The sequence below is a fragment of the Pongo pygmaeus genome, chromosome 5 (assembly GCF_028885625.2).
Source record: "Pongo pygmaeus isolate AG05252 chromosome 5, NHGRI_mPonPyg2-v2.0_pri, whole genome shotgun sequence".
In the NCBI taxonomy this organism is placed as follows: Eukaryota; Metazoa; Chordata; class Mammalia; order Primates; family Hominidae; genus Pongo; species Pongo pygmaeus.
The window spans coordinates 116,969,988-116,986,863 of NC_072378.2; the positions used below are offsets into that span (position 1 = coordinate 116,969,988).

General features: G+C 33.4%; 1 protein-coding gene across 1 annotated transcript in view; it reads left to right on the top strand.

The window, feature by feature from the left end:
- RFX6 (regulatory factor X6) overlaps window positions 1-16,876 on the top strand; it is a 55,177-nt gene that overhangs the window by 17,943 nt on the left and 20,358 nt on the right. The window contains exons 6-7 of the mRNA XM_054491814.2: window positions 190-217; window positions 15,944-16,051. Coding sequence (XP_054347789.2) covers window positions 190-217; window positions 15,944-16,051 — 136 coding nt within the window. The remainder of the gene's footprint in view (window positions 1-189; window positions 218-15,943; window positions 16,052-16,876) is intronic.

Below are 16,876 nucleotides of genomic sequence, written 5' to 3' on the forward strand. Positions count from 1 at the left end.
TTTCTAAAGAACTTATTTTGTTTTAGTAAGTTGAGAAAGATGCTTGAGTTCTTTAAAAAAAGCAAATTTCTCCAGCTTATTTCCCTAATCATGGTATGAAATTACTGCTTCTTTAGGTTGTCTACATATCATTGAATGCCATAGCTGTAATTTTGTTTGAACTAATGGAAAATGTACTAATTTTTTAAGGTTTTCTGGAAGCAAGCTAAAGAATGAGGTAAGAATTATTTTCATCTGTATTTTACATCTGCTATAATATGTCTTACAAGCTGAGCAATACATGTTAATTATTCCCTTTGGCGAATGTAGAAATAAATGTTATTTATTAGGAATTCCTTGACGAAGGACTTCAGATACAGCTCAATTAGATTTGGGACAACAAAATGAATCTTTGCATGGATCTACCAAACAACTTTCAGTTAACCTAGGAGAGATACATTTTTAGTTATCTTTACCTAATATCAGATACTTACAGGACTGTAAAAAAAAAACCACTATCATTTATCCAAAAAGTTTTCACTTAAATATAAACAAAAAGCTTAAGCTGAGGATATGGAAAGAATTGGTCTTTGGACTGCACCCATATAGCAAAACATTTATTAGTTATCAAGGAGCCCAAATGCTATGCTACACTATGGTTTGTTTTACTACTTTGTGTACACACACACACACACACGTATGTACACACGTGTACACAATCTTTCTCCCTAGGCTTCCTCTCCACCCCCTCCTTCAAGAACAGACTTTATCTAAATGAGTTAGACTACCATTAGGGACTGCATGGCTAATTAGACAAATGATAAGGCCTTCATTATTCTCAAGTTAACTAATCATTAAGAAGAGGTGCTGCCAAGCTAAGGGCACATGACAATGTGTTGTGTAGTAAATCTGGACCTGAGGTAAAGTGTAACTCCATTAGTTTGGTGAAATGATGCAAGCATATTTTAAGAAATAATATAAGGCCCCCAACCCACTAAATGGCCAATTTCTTTCCACCAGTGCTTTTAATACAGTTAATGGCTAATTACATAATACAAATCCTCCAGATTGCTCTTTTTATCAATGAAATAATAGCTCTTTATTAGATAAACAATTGTGAAACTGCAAAAATATTGACTTAGAGATACACTTTGGTTGAGTAAAATTTATGTCAATAGGGAATTTAAGTAATTTCTCTCAGGTGTTCTTTCTACTAGTTTGATGAGGCTGGTGGTATTAGCAAGCCCTCTGCCGATAAATGGCAAGCCTTGTTTCAAGGAATAAAAGAAAAATATTTCTCAAGTCTACTTTTTCCTCCTTAGAAGAGGACACTACAAATACTGTTGTAGATTTTGTTACTAAAATTAAAATATTCTGATTAAGCTCTATAGCCTAACCATTTTCTGTGGATACCTGAAGGCAATAATAGTGTACCATTACTTTGATGATTATAGAAATTAACACAACTAAGAGTTTTCTAAAGGCTCAGAACTACTCCAAATATGTTTAAAATGATAATAAAATATTTTCATAACACAATTGAAATTTAAAAAAATTATTTTCTTTGGGAGGCTGAGGTGGGTGGATCACTTGAGCCCAGGAGTTCAAGACCAGCCTGGCCAACATAGCAAAACCTTGTCTCTATTAAAAATACAAAAAATTAGTTGGGCATGGTGGTATATGCCTGTAATCCCAGCTACTCAGGAGGCTGAGGCAGCAGAATCACTTGAGTCCAAGAGGCGGGGAGGTTGCAGTGAGCCATGATTGTGCCACTGTACTCTAGCCCAGGCAACAGTGTGAGACCCTATCTCAAAAAAAAAAAAAATTGTATTTAGGGCGACCAACCATCGTTGGTGTGCTCAGACATGACTTTCAGTGCAAATCTTCATATATGTCAGTTCATTTGAACATTCATAACTGTGAGGTATGGTGTCAGTATATTTACAGCTAAGAAAAATGATGCTGAGAGATGTATTTGCTTTTTTAAGAGGTCAGAGAAAGATTCTATTTTTTTAAACCCATGGTCAAGATATTAATTAACAGATGTATTATATTACAGGTACTAGGAGACAAAATGGTGAATGAAGAGATTTGGTCCTGCCCCTCCAGAGCTTTACAGTATAGCAGGAAAGCATATCTTGAACAAGTAATTATAAGAAAATCTAGAGGGTGTCATGGGAGTAACTAGGTTTAGGGAATTAAGGACATTTTACACAGGAAGTGATATTAAGGAAATAACTGAGAATATAGTGGTAGTTTGGAGGAGGAGTGGAGTAGGGGAAGAGGGAAGAAGAGTGGTTAAGACAGATGGAATAGCATAGGCCAGGGTTTCTCAGCCTCCATACTATGGAAATTGTGGTTCAGATAATAATGTTTATGGAAGATATCAAGTATATTGTAGGATGCTTAGTAGTATCACAGCATCTCTGGCCTCTACCCTTTACATTCCAGTAGCAGACCCCCACCCCCTTGTCGTGACAACCATAAACATCTCTGACATTGCCAAATGTCAACTACTGGCATATGTGAAGGCAAGCAAGTGGTGTATCATGTTGTAGAAGAAATAAAAAAAATTCTGCATAGCTATAGTGTAGAATGAGGTAGAGAGTAATATAATAGGTAGAGGCTGGATTGTGGGTAGTCTCATTAGGTTAAGAATTCTGTAATGGGAAGCCACTAAAGGGGAATTATGCCATCAGACTTGTGTTTTATAAAACTCATTCTGACCATGACATGGAGAATACATTAGAAGAATGTAAGGCAGGAAGCCAGTAGATCCATTGGAGGCTATCTGGATAGTCTGGGTAAGAGAAGATCTGGACCAGAATAATAGCGCTAGGGATGGAGAGAAGTAACTGATTTTAGTTGGGAAATATTGAAGGAGAAGCAGGCAGAAAGAGTAAAAAGATAAGGGGTTTAATTTGGGACTTGTCATATTTGATGTGTTTGTGAAACATTTAACACAAATTTTAAGTGGGAAGTTGGATATATGTGATTGGGAAGGAGGACTTCAAGATTTGGTGTGATGGTGATTGAAGCCATGGTAATGGATAAAATTGCTTAGGGAAAAAACGAATGAGAAGACAAGAGGTTACCAAAAAAAAGTTGTGAAAAGTTAGAGAGAGGAAGAGTCGGCGAGATAACAGAGGAGAGTCTAGAGTGGTAGGAAGAGAAGGAGGAGAATACAGTGTCACAGGATTCAGGAGGAAAAAATGCTCCCTACAGAAGGGAATGCTCAGATGGTGCTGAAAAGTCATCAAGATAAGGAGTGGAAAGGATCCATGGAATTAGTTCAGTGGAGATAACTAATGATTTCAGGGAGAGCCTTTTCAGTGGTGAGCTGGGGTTTGGTTTGTGAAATGAGTGGGAAGTAGCATTGAATGTAGAACATTTAGTCAAGTTCAGGGTGATAATTGGAAAAGGACTTGGGATTTTGGATTTTTTGTTTTTGTTTTTGAGACAGGGTCTCACTCTGTCACCCAGGCTGGTGTGCAGTGGCACAATCTTGACTCACTGCAGCCTCAACCTCCTGGGCTCAAGTGATCCTCCCACCTCAGCTTCCCAAGTAGCTGGGACTACAGGCACACACCACCACACCCAGCTAATTTTTTGGAATTTAGTTTTGAAGGATGATTAGACTAATGTCTAATGCTAATAAAACAGATACAGTAAAGAATGAAGACTGAAAATATTAAAGAAAGGAAAGTTGAGAGCACACGGTCACTGAGGAGGCCAGAGTAGAGGAATTGGCCCTAATGAGGAGGAGCAGTTCTTCCACTAAAACTAGAAAGAGAAAGGGTAAGCTGGGATGCAAGTAGATTTGTAGATTTTTGTGGCAGAAAGTTGAGGTAGCTTCTGTTTGGTAGTTTTGCATTTCTCTCAGGAATGGTAGTGTAGGTCATGTGCTGTGGCAAAAATCATGGAAAGAAAGTAGGAGTTTGAGGAACTTAAAAGAAAGTCCTAGCTATTCTCAACCAGGTTTTCTAGAGAGAATATAGCCCTAATGCCCTAAGACACCCACTGAATATAAGGAATAAACTCTTTCGTGCGTGAGTGTTTAGAATGGTATTGATTAAGCACCATCCTTGAGAGAATTGAAAAATGGTTGTTCAAATCATTTTCTGTAGGACTTAATTTTCTCACAGATTTATTGAGATAGGTAGCAACAGCCTTTGTGGAAGACAAGAAAGGTAGAAGATTGTAAAATTTAAATGGCATGAGCCAGAAGAAATGCAAAATATTCAGGAATGGTTATAATAAGGGAAGCATACTGCCTATTTGGAAAAAAAATACAGGCATAAAAGAAAACTACAAGTGAAATGACATACCATGTGCCTGGATAGGAATGCTAGATATTATAAATATTCCAATTCTTCCTAAATTAATTTAGACATTTTATATTCTAATGAAAATTTGAGTGGGTAATTAATTTTTGGAGATGAATATGTTATGAGCTTAATCTAGAAGAATATACAGGAAGTAATAGTTAAGAGAAATGTAAACAAGAAGAGTGAAAACGGGATTTGTCTGCCACATATCAAAATATTATGACATGATACTGAGTCAACTGTAGATAGAACAAATCTGCAGCAGAGATTAGGTGCCTGACAAAAGACCCTAGTATTTATAAGGTTTTAGCATATGACCAAACAGAAATTACAACAAATGAAGGAAGAAAATATTTTTCCGTGTCCTTTTTGGAGAAAGGTGGAGTACTATATAAATAAAATTATTCAGGGGCTGTTAGAAAAATTGACCATTTTGCAAAAAAATTTCTATACCCCACAACTTATGTGAATTTCATATAAACAATTAAATATAAAAATAATACTTAGGAGGAAATATGTGTGTATATATATATATCTACCACACTTCTGGAAGGAGTTATTTACTTTCTAAGCATAAAAGCAGTTTAAGGAATTTCACAGGAAAAAGAAAAACACAGACATTGGAAACTTCTTCATATCAAAAGCATCATATGCAAAATTTGAAGTCAAAGGAAAAACTGGGGGAAATATCTTCAGCAAACATGACAATAAAATTATATCCATAGTACATAAAAAATCCTATGAAAATATGAAGACCAAAATAAGTAGTAGAAGATGTGAATAGATGATTCACAGTAGAAAGAAAAAGCTAATAAATGCACGAAGAAAGGAGTACCAAATAAACAAAAATTAAGATAACATTTTACAATATGAAACTATGAAATATTTAAAAATTATTGGGAAGTTGGTGAAGGTTGGATGAGATAAACTCTTTCATATCTTGCTGAAGGCAGAATGAATTTTTGGAAAATGTTTGGAAGATCTGCACCAAGAGTCTTTAAAGTATTTATATCCTTTCCTACTAATTCTACTTTTGTATGGATTTTGTGTGAATCTTTTTTTTCTTTTTTTTGAGATGGAGCCTTGCTCTGTCACCCAGGTTGGAGTGCAGTGGCGTGATATGGCTCATTGCAACCTGTGTCTCCAGTGTTCAAGTGATTCTCCTGCCTCAGCTTCCCGAGTAGCTGGGATTACAGGCGTGCGCCGCCACACCTGGCTAATTTTTGTATTTTTAGTAGAGACGGGGTTTTGTCATGTTGGCCAGGTTGGTCTCGAACTCCTGACCTCAGGTGATCTGCCTACCTCGGCCTTCCAAAGTGTTGGGATTACAGGCGTGAGCCACCGTGCCCGGCCTTGAATCTATTTTTATTTCATAGTGAAATAAAAATAGAAATAAAAATAAAAATAGGTAAATTTCATAGTGAAATAAAATAGAAAATGTGGACAGAAAATTATGCACAAAATTTTTATTGATTACAGTGAGAAACTATATGTAACCTAAATGACTAATATCAAAGAAATGGTTACATAATTTATTGCACTTTTGTGTGGCTAAATATTATTTATTAAAAGGCTCTTTTAATGATATAGGGAAATGTTAATTATGAAAAAAAGGACACAAAAGCAAATATATGTGAAATATGTAAAGCATAACTGGGTATTTATAAATTATATACAGTTGGTCCCTGGCTTAAAACGGTTTGACTTACAATTTTTCAACTTTGTGATGGTGTGAAAGAGATATGCATTCAGTAGAAACTGTACTTCGACTACCCATACAACCATTCCGCTTCTCACTTTCAATACAATATTTAATAAATTATGAGTTATTTAACACTTCATTATAAAATAAGCTTTGTGTTAGATGATTTTGTCCTACTGTAACCTAATGTAAATGTTCCAAGCACGTTTAAGGTAGGCTAGGCTAAGTTATAATGTTCAGTAAGTTGGGTATATTAAATGCATTTTTGACTTATAATATTTTCCAATTGTAATGGTTTTATTGGAATGTAACCCCCATTGTAAATTGAGAGGCACTGCATGACAGAGAATTAATATCTATTACTATGTTGTAAAATATTGTAGCTGCTAGCCACATGTGACTATTAATTAAGTAAAGTAAAAAATTTAGTTGCTCAGTCACGTTAGCTACATTTCAAGTGCTTAGTGTATTGGACAGGAAAGATACAGAACATTTCCATCATAACAGAAAGCTCTATTGGACAGCACTGTTCCCGAATATGTATAGAATTCAAGTCAATAATGAAAAGACAACGCAACAGAATTATAGCAAAGTATATGAAGAGGCAATTAATTCAGGATAAACAAAGAATGACTAACAGTGCTAGCTGGCATTCTGGTGGACCAGTGTCCATAACGTATGTTGAATACCACCCCTTGCCAATAAAAAAGTGCTCAATCTAAATATTAATCAGGGAAATGAAAATTAAAACCCTAATGTGTGATTGTCTCACATATATTACATTAGCAATAATTAAAATGTCTAAAGACACACTGTTGACAGGAATATGGACCAAAGGAACTCTCATATAGAGTAGAAGGGACAATATCTAGTGAAGTTGAAGATTTACACACTTTATGACTGTATTCCTAAAGAAACCTTCACATTGTGCACAAGGAGGTGTGTATGAGGATGTTCACTGTGACATGGTTTATAATTGCAGAATACTCGAAAATAATCTAAACGTTCATTATGATATAATTGGAAATAAGTTTTTATACATTTATACAATGGAGTGCTATACTGCTTTGGGTATGAGCGAATGAATGATAGTTATAATAATCAAATTAGGGTTATCTCAAAAACCTAAAGTTGAGTGAAAAAAGCACATTGAAAATACAAGGATACATAATATATGGTACCAGTTTTAAAGAGCAGTATAATATTAAGAAGATTTACATACTAGGTAAATTTTTTAATGTTTGAGTAGAAATGATCTAAACCAAGCCCAGAACATTATTTCTTGTGGGAGAAGAAGGGAATGAGATTAGGCAAGGCTGCTTTAGTATTGGAAACGTCTCAGTCTTAATCAGGATGGTAAGTGGGTATTTATAATTTTTTTCTCTATATCTTTTAAAAAGTTTTAAATAGTTCAAAATATAAAAGCAAACAACCACAAAAAACAACAAAAACAAAATAAAAAACAGGAAAAAGATGGTAAGAGCATTACTACTTAGTATTAATAATTGTTATTGTTTTAAAATTTTTATTCATAAATGGAGTGGTTTAAATTTCAGAAATGTCTTAGAGATTGTCTCAGAATCTGTTAATTCACAGGAATAAAACAAATGAACAAAACTTAATTATAATATTTTCTCCCCATCAAAGAAAGCTTTTCTTTTCCTGTGGGTCTTCTAGTGTGGGCCAAATTTTTGTTTCAAGCAGCTAGTGAAGTTGACATTATTTCTTAGGGAATGAGTCCATTGATTTCATACATTTCTACCAGGAAGTTTCCTTGATAGCCTGAGTTTTCTTCTCCTTAACATCAACCATTCACAGCCAGTTGAACAACTTTGTACCAAGATAAATATCAAATCCTCCCTCCTTGGTATATGCTTTTCAAATATTTGTAGACTGTTATCATACTCTCCTTTGTCATCACTTAGCCAAGCTGTGCAGCTTAAGTCCTTTAATCTTTCCTCATAAATCAGACCCTCTTGCCTTCTAGTCATATTTGTTTCTTTTCTGTAGGGTCCTTCTTGTTTTCTTTTAGAAATACGATTCTTAATAGTTCTCCCAAGAGTACCAAAGTTATCAATTGAGAAAGGAAAAAACAAAACAAACCCAGACCTCTGTAGCTGGCCTATGATCTGGCACCTCTTTTAGTATGATTGTAATAGCAAATATAGTGGAATTAGAATGAGCATATTTTACTATTTTAAAGATGATCACTCCTCTCTTTCTTTTTGTGTTACACTTACTTGATATTATTCGATATATGCAATTTATATCATCTTTGTATCCAGTTGTTAACATCCAAAACAAAATTAATTTTAAGGTTTTTTGGGGCCCTTTTGCCCCTGCTTGATGTTGCACATATTGCTAGCTTTGATTACACAAAACTATTATTTACCAATATGAGAGTTTTTAAAAGTATTACAATTAAAGTTACATACTTTATTTCTTAATATGTGTTTCTTTAGCATGCTAACATTTTTTATTGGGAAATGTGTTATTCACAGCACCCACCCAAACACACAGACACATGCATAGAATTTTAAAAATAATCATAATATGAAAACTCAAGCCCTTTCTCATAACTTAAAAGAGAGAAGAAGTCCTCTGTGCACCCACTTCAATCACTTTTTCATTCCTACTCATCAGAAGTTACCACTCTCCAGAATATGGTGTTACTGTTTTTTTCTATAAAGTTTGCCACTTACAAATAGATCTCTCAACAACATATTGTTTATTATTTGCCCAGTTGTATCCTACATAAAAATAGGCTCCTTGTTTTCCCCGTGACTTTCTGTTTTTATTCAATGCTAGGTTTTGTGATTCTTCAATGCTGATATATGAAGTTCTAATTTATTTGTACTGCTGTATAACATTCCATTATAGGAAACTATCCCAATGCATTTATTCATTCCATTGTGGATGGGATTTTTTTTTTTTGCCTGAAAAACAATATTGACACAAACAATTCTCCAGGTAGACATCTATAGGAGTTGAATTCCAGGTCCTAAGATATACTCATCTTTAACTTTACTAGTAAAGGTGAAATTATCTTCCAGAATGGTTGTATCAACTTCTGTCTCTCCAGCTGTGTGTGATCATTACTTTTGTACCTTATTCTTATGCTTGGTATTAAATGACATTTTAGTTTTTGCCATTCTTGTGGGTGTAAAATCATGTCTGTGTTTTTTATTTGGAAATTGTTTTTAACAACTGATGAGCTAGAATATATTTTTGGATTTTTATTGGCCAATTATTTTCTGTGAAATGTTTGTTCAGATCATATCATTTTTTATTTTGAAATTTTAATCTTAAGAGTTCTTTATATGTTCTGGATACTAATATCCTGTAAGTTATGTGTTATACATAACTTCTTCCTGTTAGTGGCATGACTCAATATTCTATTGTATCTTTTGATGAAGACTTTTTTTTTATTTTATGGTTAGTATTTTTTATATCTTGTTTTTTAAAAATTTGTGTATATTCCAAGATTATAACAATATTCTCTATAAATTACTTTGAAAGCATGAAGTTGCTCTGAACATTTATTTCATTTGTAATTGGTTTTGTTCATATTTTTATTGTGGTAAACTTCATATAAAATATACTATCTCAGCCATTTTTGAGTGTACAGTTTTGTGGTATTAAGTACATTGGTATCATTGTGTAACCATCACCACCATGCACCTTCAGAACTCTTTCATCTTGCAGGACTGAAACGCTCTACTCATTGAACAATAACTCCCATCTTCCCTCTACCACGTACCTGGCCACTACCATTCTACTTTCTGTCTCTATGATTTTTACTACTCTAGAATCCTCTTTAAGTAGAGCCATACAGTATTTGTCTTCTGGTGACTGACTTATTTCACTTACCATAATGTCCTCAAGGTTCATCCGTGTTGTAGCATATGTCAGAACATCATTCCCTTTTAAGGATGAATGATATTTCATCGTATGTATATACAGTACCACATTTTGCTAATCCATTCATCTGTCGATGGACATGTGGGTTGCTGCCACGTTTAAGCTATAGTGACTAATGCTGCTATGAATGTGGATGTACAAATATCTCTTTGAGATCCTGCTATAATTATTTTGGGTATATACCCAGAAGTAGAATTACTGGGTCATATAATAATTCTATTTTTAATTTTAGGGGGAACTACCAAACTGTTTTACATAGCAGCTGTGCTATTTTACATTCTCACCAACAATGCACAAGGATTCCAATTTTTTCACATCCTTGACAACACTTGTTATTTTTGCTGTGTGTGTTTGTGTGTGTTTTTGTGTTTATAGCAGCCATCCCAGTGGGTGTGATGTGGTATCTCATTTAGGGTTTGATTTGCATTTCCCTAATGATCGTAACATTGAGCATATTTTAATGTATTTACTATCATTCATATGTCTTCTCTGGAGAAGTGTATATCAAGTCCTTTGCCCATTATGAATCATTTTGTTTACTTTTATGTTGTTAAGTTTTAGGAGTTCTCAATATATTCTGTATATTAATCCCTTATGAAACATGATTTGCAAATATTTTCTCTCATTCCATACGTTGCCTTTCTATTCTGATCATAGTGTCATGTACAGTTATATGCATAACTTTTATGAACAAAAGTGTTTCTTTTTTTTTTTTTGAGATGGAGTCTCACTCTGTCACCAGGCTGGAGTACAGTGGTGCAGTCTCGGCTCACTGCAACCTCTGCCTCCTGGGTTCAAGCATTCTCCTGCCTCAGCCTCCCAAGCAGCTGGGACTGCAGGCGTGTGCCACCATGCCCAGCTAATTTTTGTATTTTTAGTAGAGACAGGGTTTCACCATGTTGGCCAGGATGTTCTCGATCTCTTGACCTCATGATCTGCCCACCTCAGCCTCCCAAAGTGCTGGGATTATAAATAGTTCATGAAGAACTATTTTTTTTAATGAAGTACAATTTTTGTATTTTTTGTTGTTGCCTGTGTTTTAGTGTCCTACATAAAAAATTTTTTCCAAATCACGTCATTAATCTTTTACTCTATGTTTCCTTCTAAAATTTTTATAGTTTTAGCTCCTACATTTAGATATTTGATTCATTTTTGGTTAATTTTTGTATATGATGTTAGGTAAAGGTCTGACTTTATTCCTTTGAATGTGGATATCCAGTTTTCCAAGCACCCTTTGTTGATAGAACTGTCCTTTCCTCATTGAATGGTTTTGGCACCCCTATCAAAAATTACTTTACCATATATGTGAGGATTTGTTACTGGCCTCTCTGTTCTAGTCCATTGGTCTATGTGTCTGTCTTCATGACAGTACCATATTGTTTTGATTACTGTAACTTTATAGTATGTTTGAAATCAGGAAGTCTTCTCTGACTTTGTTCTTCTTTTTCAAGATTTTTGGCTACCCAGGGTCCCTTGAGATTCCACAGATATTTTTAGGATAGATTTTTCTTTCTCTGAAAACACTGTCACTAGGATTGCATTGAATCTATATCTCACACTAGGCAGTATTGCTATCTTAAATATTAATTTTTCTAACCATGAGCATAGAATGTCTTTATATTTATTTATGTCTTCTTTAATTTCTTTCAGCTCTTTTATGTAGTTTGTATTGTACAAGTCTTTCACTTCCTTGGTTAAATTAGTTTTTAAGTATTTTATTCTTTTTGATGCTATTGTAGATGAAATTGTTTTCTTAATTTTCTTTTCAGGCTGTTCATTATTAGTGAATAGAAATGCAACTAGTTTTTGCATGCTGACTTTGAATCCTGCTACTTTGTTGAATCCATTTATTAGTTGTGTGTGTGTGTGTAATTTTTAGGGTTTTCTACATGTAAGATTATATTATCTGTGAACAGAGATTTTCTACTTCTTCCTTTCCAATTTGGATGCCTGGTGTTTTTTTTTGGCCTAACTACTCTATCTAAGACTTCTAGTACCATGTTGAGTAGAAGTGATGAAAGCAGACTTGCTTTGTTCCTGATCTTTGAGGAAAAGCTTTCAGTCTTTCACCATTACATATGTTTTCTATAGGTTTTTCATAAACAACTTTTTTTATGTTGAGGTAGTTTTCCTATATGGCTGGTTTGTTGAGTATTGGTATCATGAAAGGATATGGAATTTTTTCAAATACTTTTTCTGTACCTAATGAGATTATCATTTTTTTATTCCATTAATGTGATGTAACACATTTATTGATTTTTATATATTGAACCATCCTTGCATTCCAGAAATAAATCTCATTTATGGTGTATAATCCTATTAATACGCTGTGGAATTTGGCTTACTAATATTGTGTGGAGAGTTTTTGCATCAAAGTTCATAAGGGATATTGGTCTGTAGCTTTCTTGCCTTGCAATGTTTTTGTCAGGCTTTGGTATCAGGGCAATATTGGCCTCATAGAATAAGTTACAAAGCACTCCTTCCTCTTCAATTCCTTGGAAAACTTTGAGATGTATTGATATTAGTTCCTCTTTAAATGTTTGGTAGAATTCACTGCTGAAGCCAACTCTGGGGCTTTTCTTTGAGTGTGTTGGTTAACTACTACAAATTTGTAAATTTTCCAGTTTTCTACTATTATTTATTTCCAAGTTCATTCCATGTTGGTTGAAGAAGATACATTCTATGACATCTATCTTTTCGAATTCACTGAGACTTAGTTTGTGGCCTAACATATGGTCTATCCTGGAAGATGTCGCATGTGCCCTTGAAAATAATGTGTATTCTGTTGTTGTTGGGTGGATTATTCTGTATATGTTTGTTCAGTATAGTTGGTTTATTGTGCCGTCACATCCTCTATACTCTTACTTAACTTCTGTCTGTTTGTTCTGTCCATTATTGAGAATGAGGTGTTAAAGTCTCCAACAATTATTGTAAAACTGTTCATTTCTCCCTTTAATTTTGTCAATTTTTCTTCATATATTTTGATTATCTGTTGTTATCTGTTATCTGTACATACCTGTTATTAGGTACATAAAGGGTTATGATTGTTAGATCTTTTTTGCCTTATCAAAATTTTGTTAATATATAATATCCTTGTCTCTTACACACCTTTTAAAATTTAGAGTCTATTTTGTCTAACTTCATTCTGCCAATATCTGTCTTCCAGTTGGAGAGACTGCTTCATTTACATTTAAAGTAATTACCATTAATCAACTCCTCATTATCCTCCATTACCCACTACACTTTCTAGCATCCTGTAACCACTATTCTATACTCTAAGTTCATGTGATCAAATTTTGTATCTCCCATATATGAGTGAGAACATGTAATATTTGTCTTTCTGTGCCTGGCTTATTTCATTTGCCATAATATTTTCCAGTTTTCCAGTTTCATCCATATTGTTGCAATTCACTTTTAAATTGATCTTGTATTCAGCAACTTTGCTAAAAAAACTTTATTGTTAACCATAATTTTTGTGTAATTTGTTTTAGTTTTTCAATGAAATCAATTACATCAGTAGCAAATAATGCTAATATTGTCTCTTCCTTTTCGGTACTTAATCTGTCATTACTTTTTTGAGTTCATTATTATTCTGGCTACAAACTCTGCTATAGTGTTGAGTAAAAAAGGTGAGAGCAGGTAACTTTACCTTGTTTGTGATTTTCAAGGGTATTTTACCACTAAGTAAGACATTTGCTGTGGGCTTCTGATAGATATTCTTTGTATAATAATTAAGTTTTCCTCTATTTCTAGCATACACACACACACACACACACACACACACACACACACACACAGAGCGGGAGAGAGTGAGAGAGGCTAATGAATGGTAGTGGATTTTAAACAAACTTTTTCCTGCATCAGTTGAAATGATTATATAATATACAGCATTCTCTTCTGTTTGTTGTTAATATGGTGAATTTAAACCTAACTTGAGTATGACTGTACTTATACACTACTGAATTTTGTTTAATATTTTGTTTAATACTGTCTTTAGTAATAAGTGAGATTGAAATATAATTTTTCATTTTCTGTTCTTGTCTAGTTTTGACATATATGTTTTCAAGTGAATTGGGAAGTTATCCTTTTTTCTATTGTCAGAAAAAAATCTAGTAAGCTTGAAATTGTCTGTTTCCTGAATACTTGATAAAAGGTCACCTGTTAAAATCTTTTGAGTCTATTTTTTTCTTTGTAAAAAGATTTTTGATTACTAATTATATTTCTTTAGTGGAAATAAGAGTATTCCTTTATTCCTAACTTCAATTTACTATCATACTGTGTATTATCATTTTGGGGGTTTATATTTCTCTGTTTCTCTTTTCCTATATCACCAAATCACATACTGAGATGAATAAACATGACTTTCCACACAAGAGAAAAAATATATGAAAAGTGCAAACCTTTCTAAAATTAAAATTTAGATAAATTTTTGTTATGCTTATCCAACACTTGTTAGTTTTCTATTTTGTCATATAACTTCCTTCCTTTAAGGATTAAATTATTTATTTTCTTGTTTTCTATATTATTTTTCCCTATTTATTGACAGTAACATTCCTTGACAGTGCAATGATAATTGGTGCTCATAAATGGAAAATCCAAGCATTGAAAGTCTTTGAAGCATTTCTTAAATTAAGATAGATTAATAAATAGACTGGATTGGGATTAACTGTGCTATTATATCAGTTTATGATAATTATTAAATAATAGTTATTAAAAAATTAAGAATAACTATACTTGAAAAGAGATTAATAAAGCTAAAAATTAAACATAATTTTAAAAAATGAATTTCTACTATATTTTAAATATAAAGCTTATTTAAATCTTTTTTTTTTTTTGAGACAGAGTCTTGCTCTGTCACCCAGGCTGGAGTGCAGTGGCGCGATCTTGCAAGCGCTCACTGCAAGCGCTGCCTCCAGCTTATTTAAATCTTATATCAAATAAGTCAACAAGAAATCAGGGCTTCTAAAATATCTGGTGTTAAAGGACTCAAAAGTGCTCCCAGTTCCTTTGGCTCTACCATTATAAATTCTAGAAAGACAGGATGGGAACCCAACCTGTCTATGACAGTAATTAAGTTTTTGTCCACTAAACATCTTCAATATGACAGAGCTAAAAAAAGAAATGCAGTCTAGAAATAAATGTGAGAAAATTAGGAGAAAGAACAAAATTTAGTCCTTGCCAGGGACACTTTATGTCCTTTATTATATTAATAATTTCATTATTTCCCCAAACTTTTGATTACAATCTGGTTTGTTAAAATTTTGTTTGGGGAGGAGGAACAATCAGTTATGGCCTGGGAGACTGATTTGCTGAGGCTCCAGTTCTGTCATGAATATGCATTTGTTCTTTCTGTGTGGGTTTCTTGTAAGTATACCAGCACAGTAGCATTATAAGTTATTTGTCACTTTTCTAATTTTCTGAAAATAGCTCAAGTATGCTTTCCCCAAGAGATGTGAAAGAACAACACATGCCTGAATTTAGGGTAGAAGAAACTTACTGTGGGAGAGTCCAGTGCACTAGCTTGAGAATCAAGTTAGACTCCAATAAAAATTTTGCTAGTAATTACCTCTGAGACTGAATAAATTATTTTACGTTCAATCATCTCATTTACTTAATTTGTAAAAAGGAAGGTTGGATTTGACAATTCCTGATCCTCTTATAGTTAAAATAATTTCAATAGTTCCAAAGGCAGATCTTCCTAAACTTATGCCATTAGCAAATGTGTACTTAAATTTCTAAAAGTTGTGAAAACTGACAAATATTCAAAACTAAAATTTGAAGTGATGGGAAAAATATTCTAACTATGAAACTATTGAAGGTTTGAAAACCATTTGGCTGACATGTCTCGTTTATTCAGTTACACAATCTAAACAGTCTACTCAAATCTCGTAAGTTCTCATGGTTTGCAGGATGAAGAATAATGAAATTTTATGGATTTGTATTTTACTAGAATAGTACTTTGGAAGCATATAGTTGATAATGATGTATTTGTTTTCATTTTTCTAAATTATAGGGTGGCTTCACTCGTAAATATTCGCTTAGCTCAAAAACTGGAACACTTCTTCCAGAATTCCCCAGCGCTCAACACCTTGTATACCAAGGATGCATTTCTAAGGACAAGGTATCAATTACAGATACTTCTCTATTGATTTTCTGATATGTTGGCTCCATATGTCAATTTGCTGGGAATTTCATGGCACTGTAGGAAGCAATCAGAAATCTGCATAATCAAACATAATTGACTGATTTATAGGAGAGGCAAACTTTTGTTAACATTGATTAACACTTCCAATTAATTATTTACCATCTCCATGGTAGTGTGTAATCAGAAGGTGGTAAAATAAACCTTAAAAGACTAAACATTATTTTTTATTTAAAGCTGTATTGAGGAAGAAAATACTAGAATGTGTCTGTCACATACACTTTCTTCAATTAAAAGTTTTATGTTTTCAATTATCTCCATTTTATTTCAGTAAATGGTCATCAAGCATTTCTCTAGGACAGAATCTGTCCCTAGCACTGAGGGACAATGCTAGATGAATGCAAGGACTATGCTAGATGAGCATGAACTTTCCTTACTTCTAAAATTCTGTGTTCTCTTATATTTGCATTTTTTAAAGTTAAGAAAGAATCATTTTCATTGGGATTCAGTTTATAAATAATTCTCAATATGACTTTTCAATGTTTATGTAATAGCGTGTAAACTAAATCTTCGATTTCTGTACTTCTAAAGTCATTTGTCGGGGATCTGTTGGCTGTTTAGTAGCAGAGACCATTATTAAATTAGAGCATAATTATTTCTACATTTTTGTTTCAACCAAAGTACATGTTTCATTAGCATTTGAAGAAGACATCTCTTACAGTATATTGAGTTAGTTCGTATTTCTGAGGTACAAAGATAGAGGAATACGATTAATGTCCAGATGCTTTACTTTAGTAATGGGCT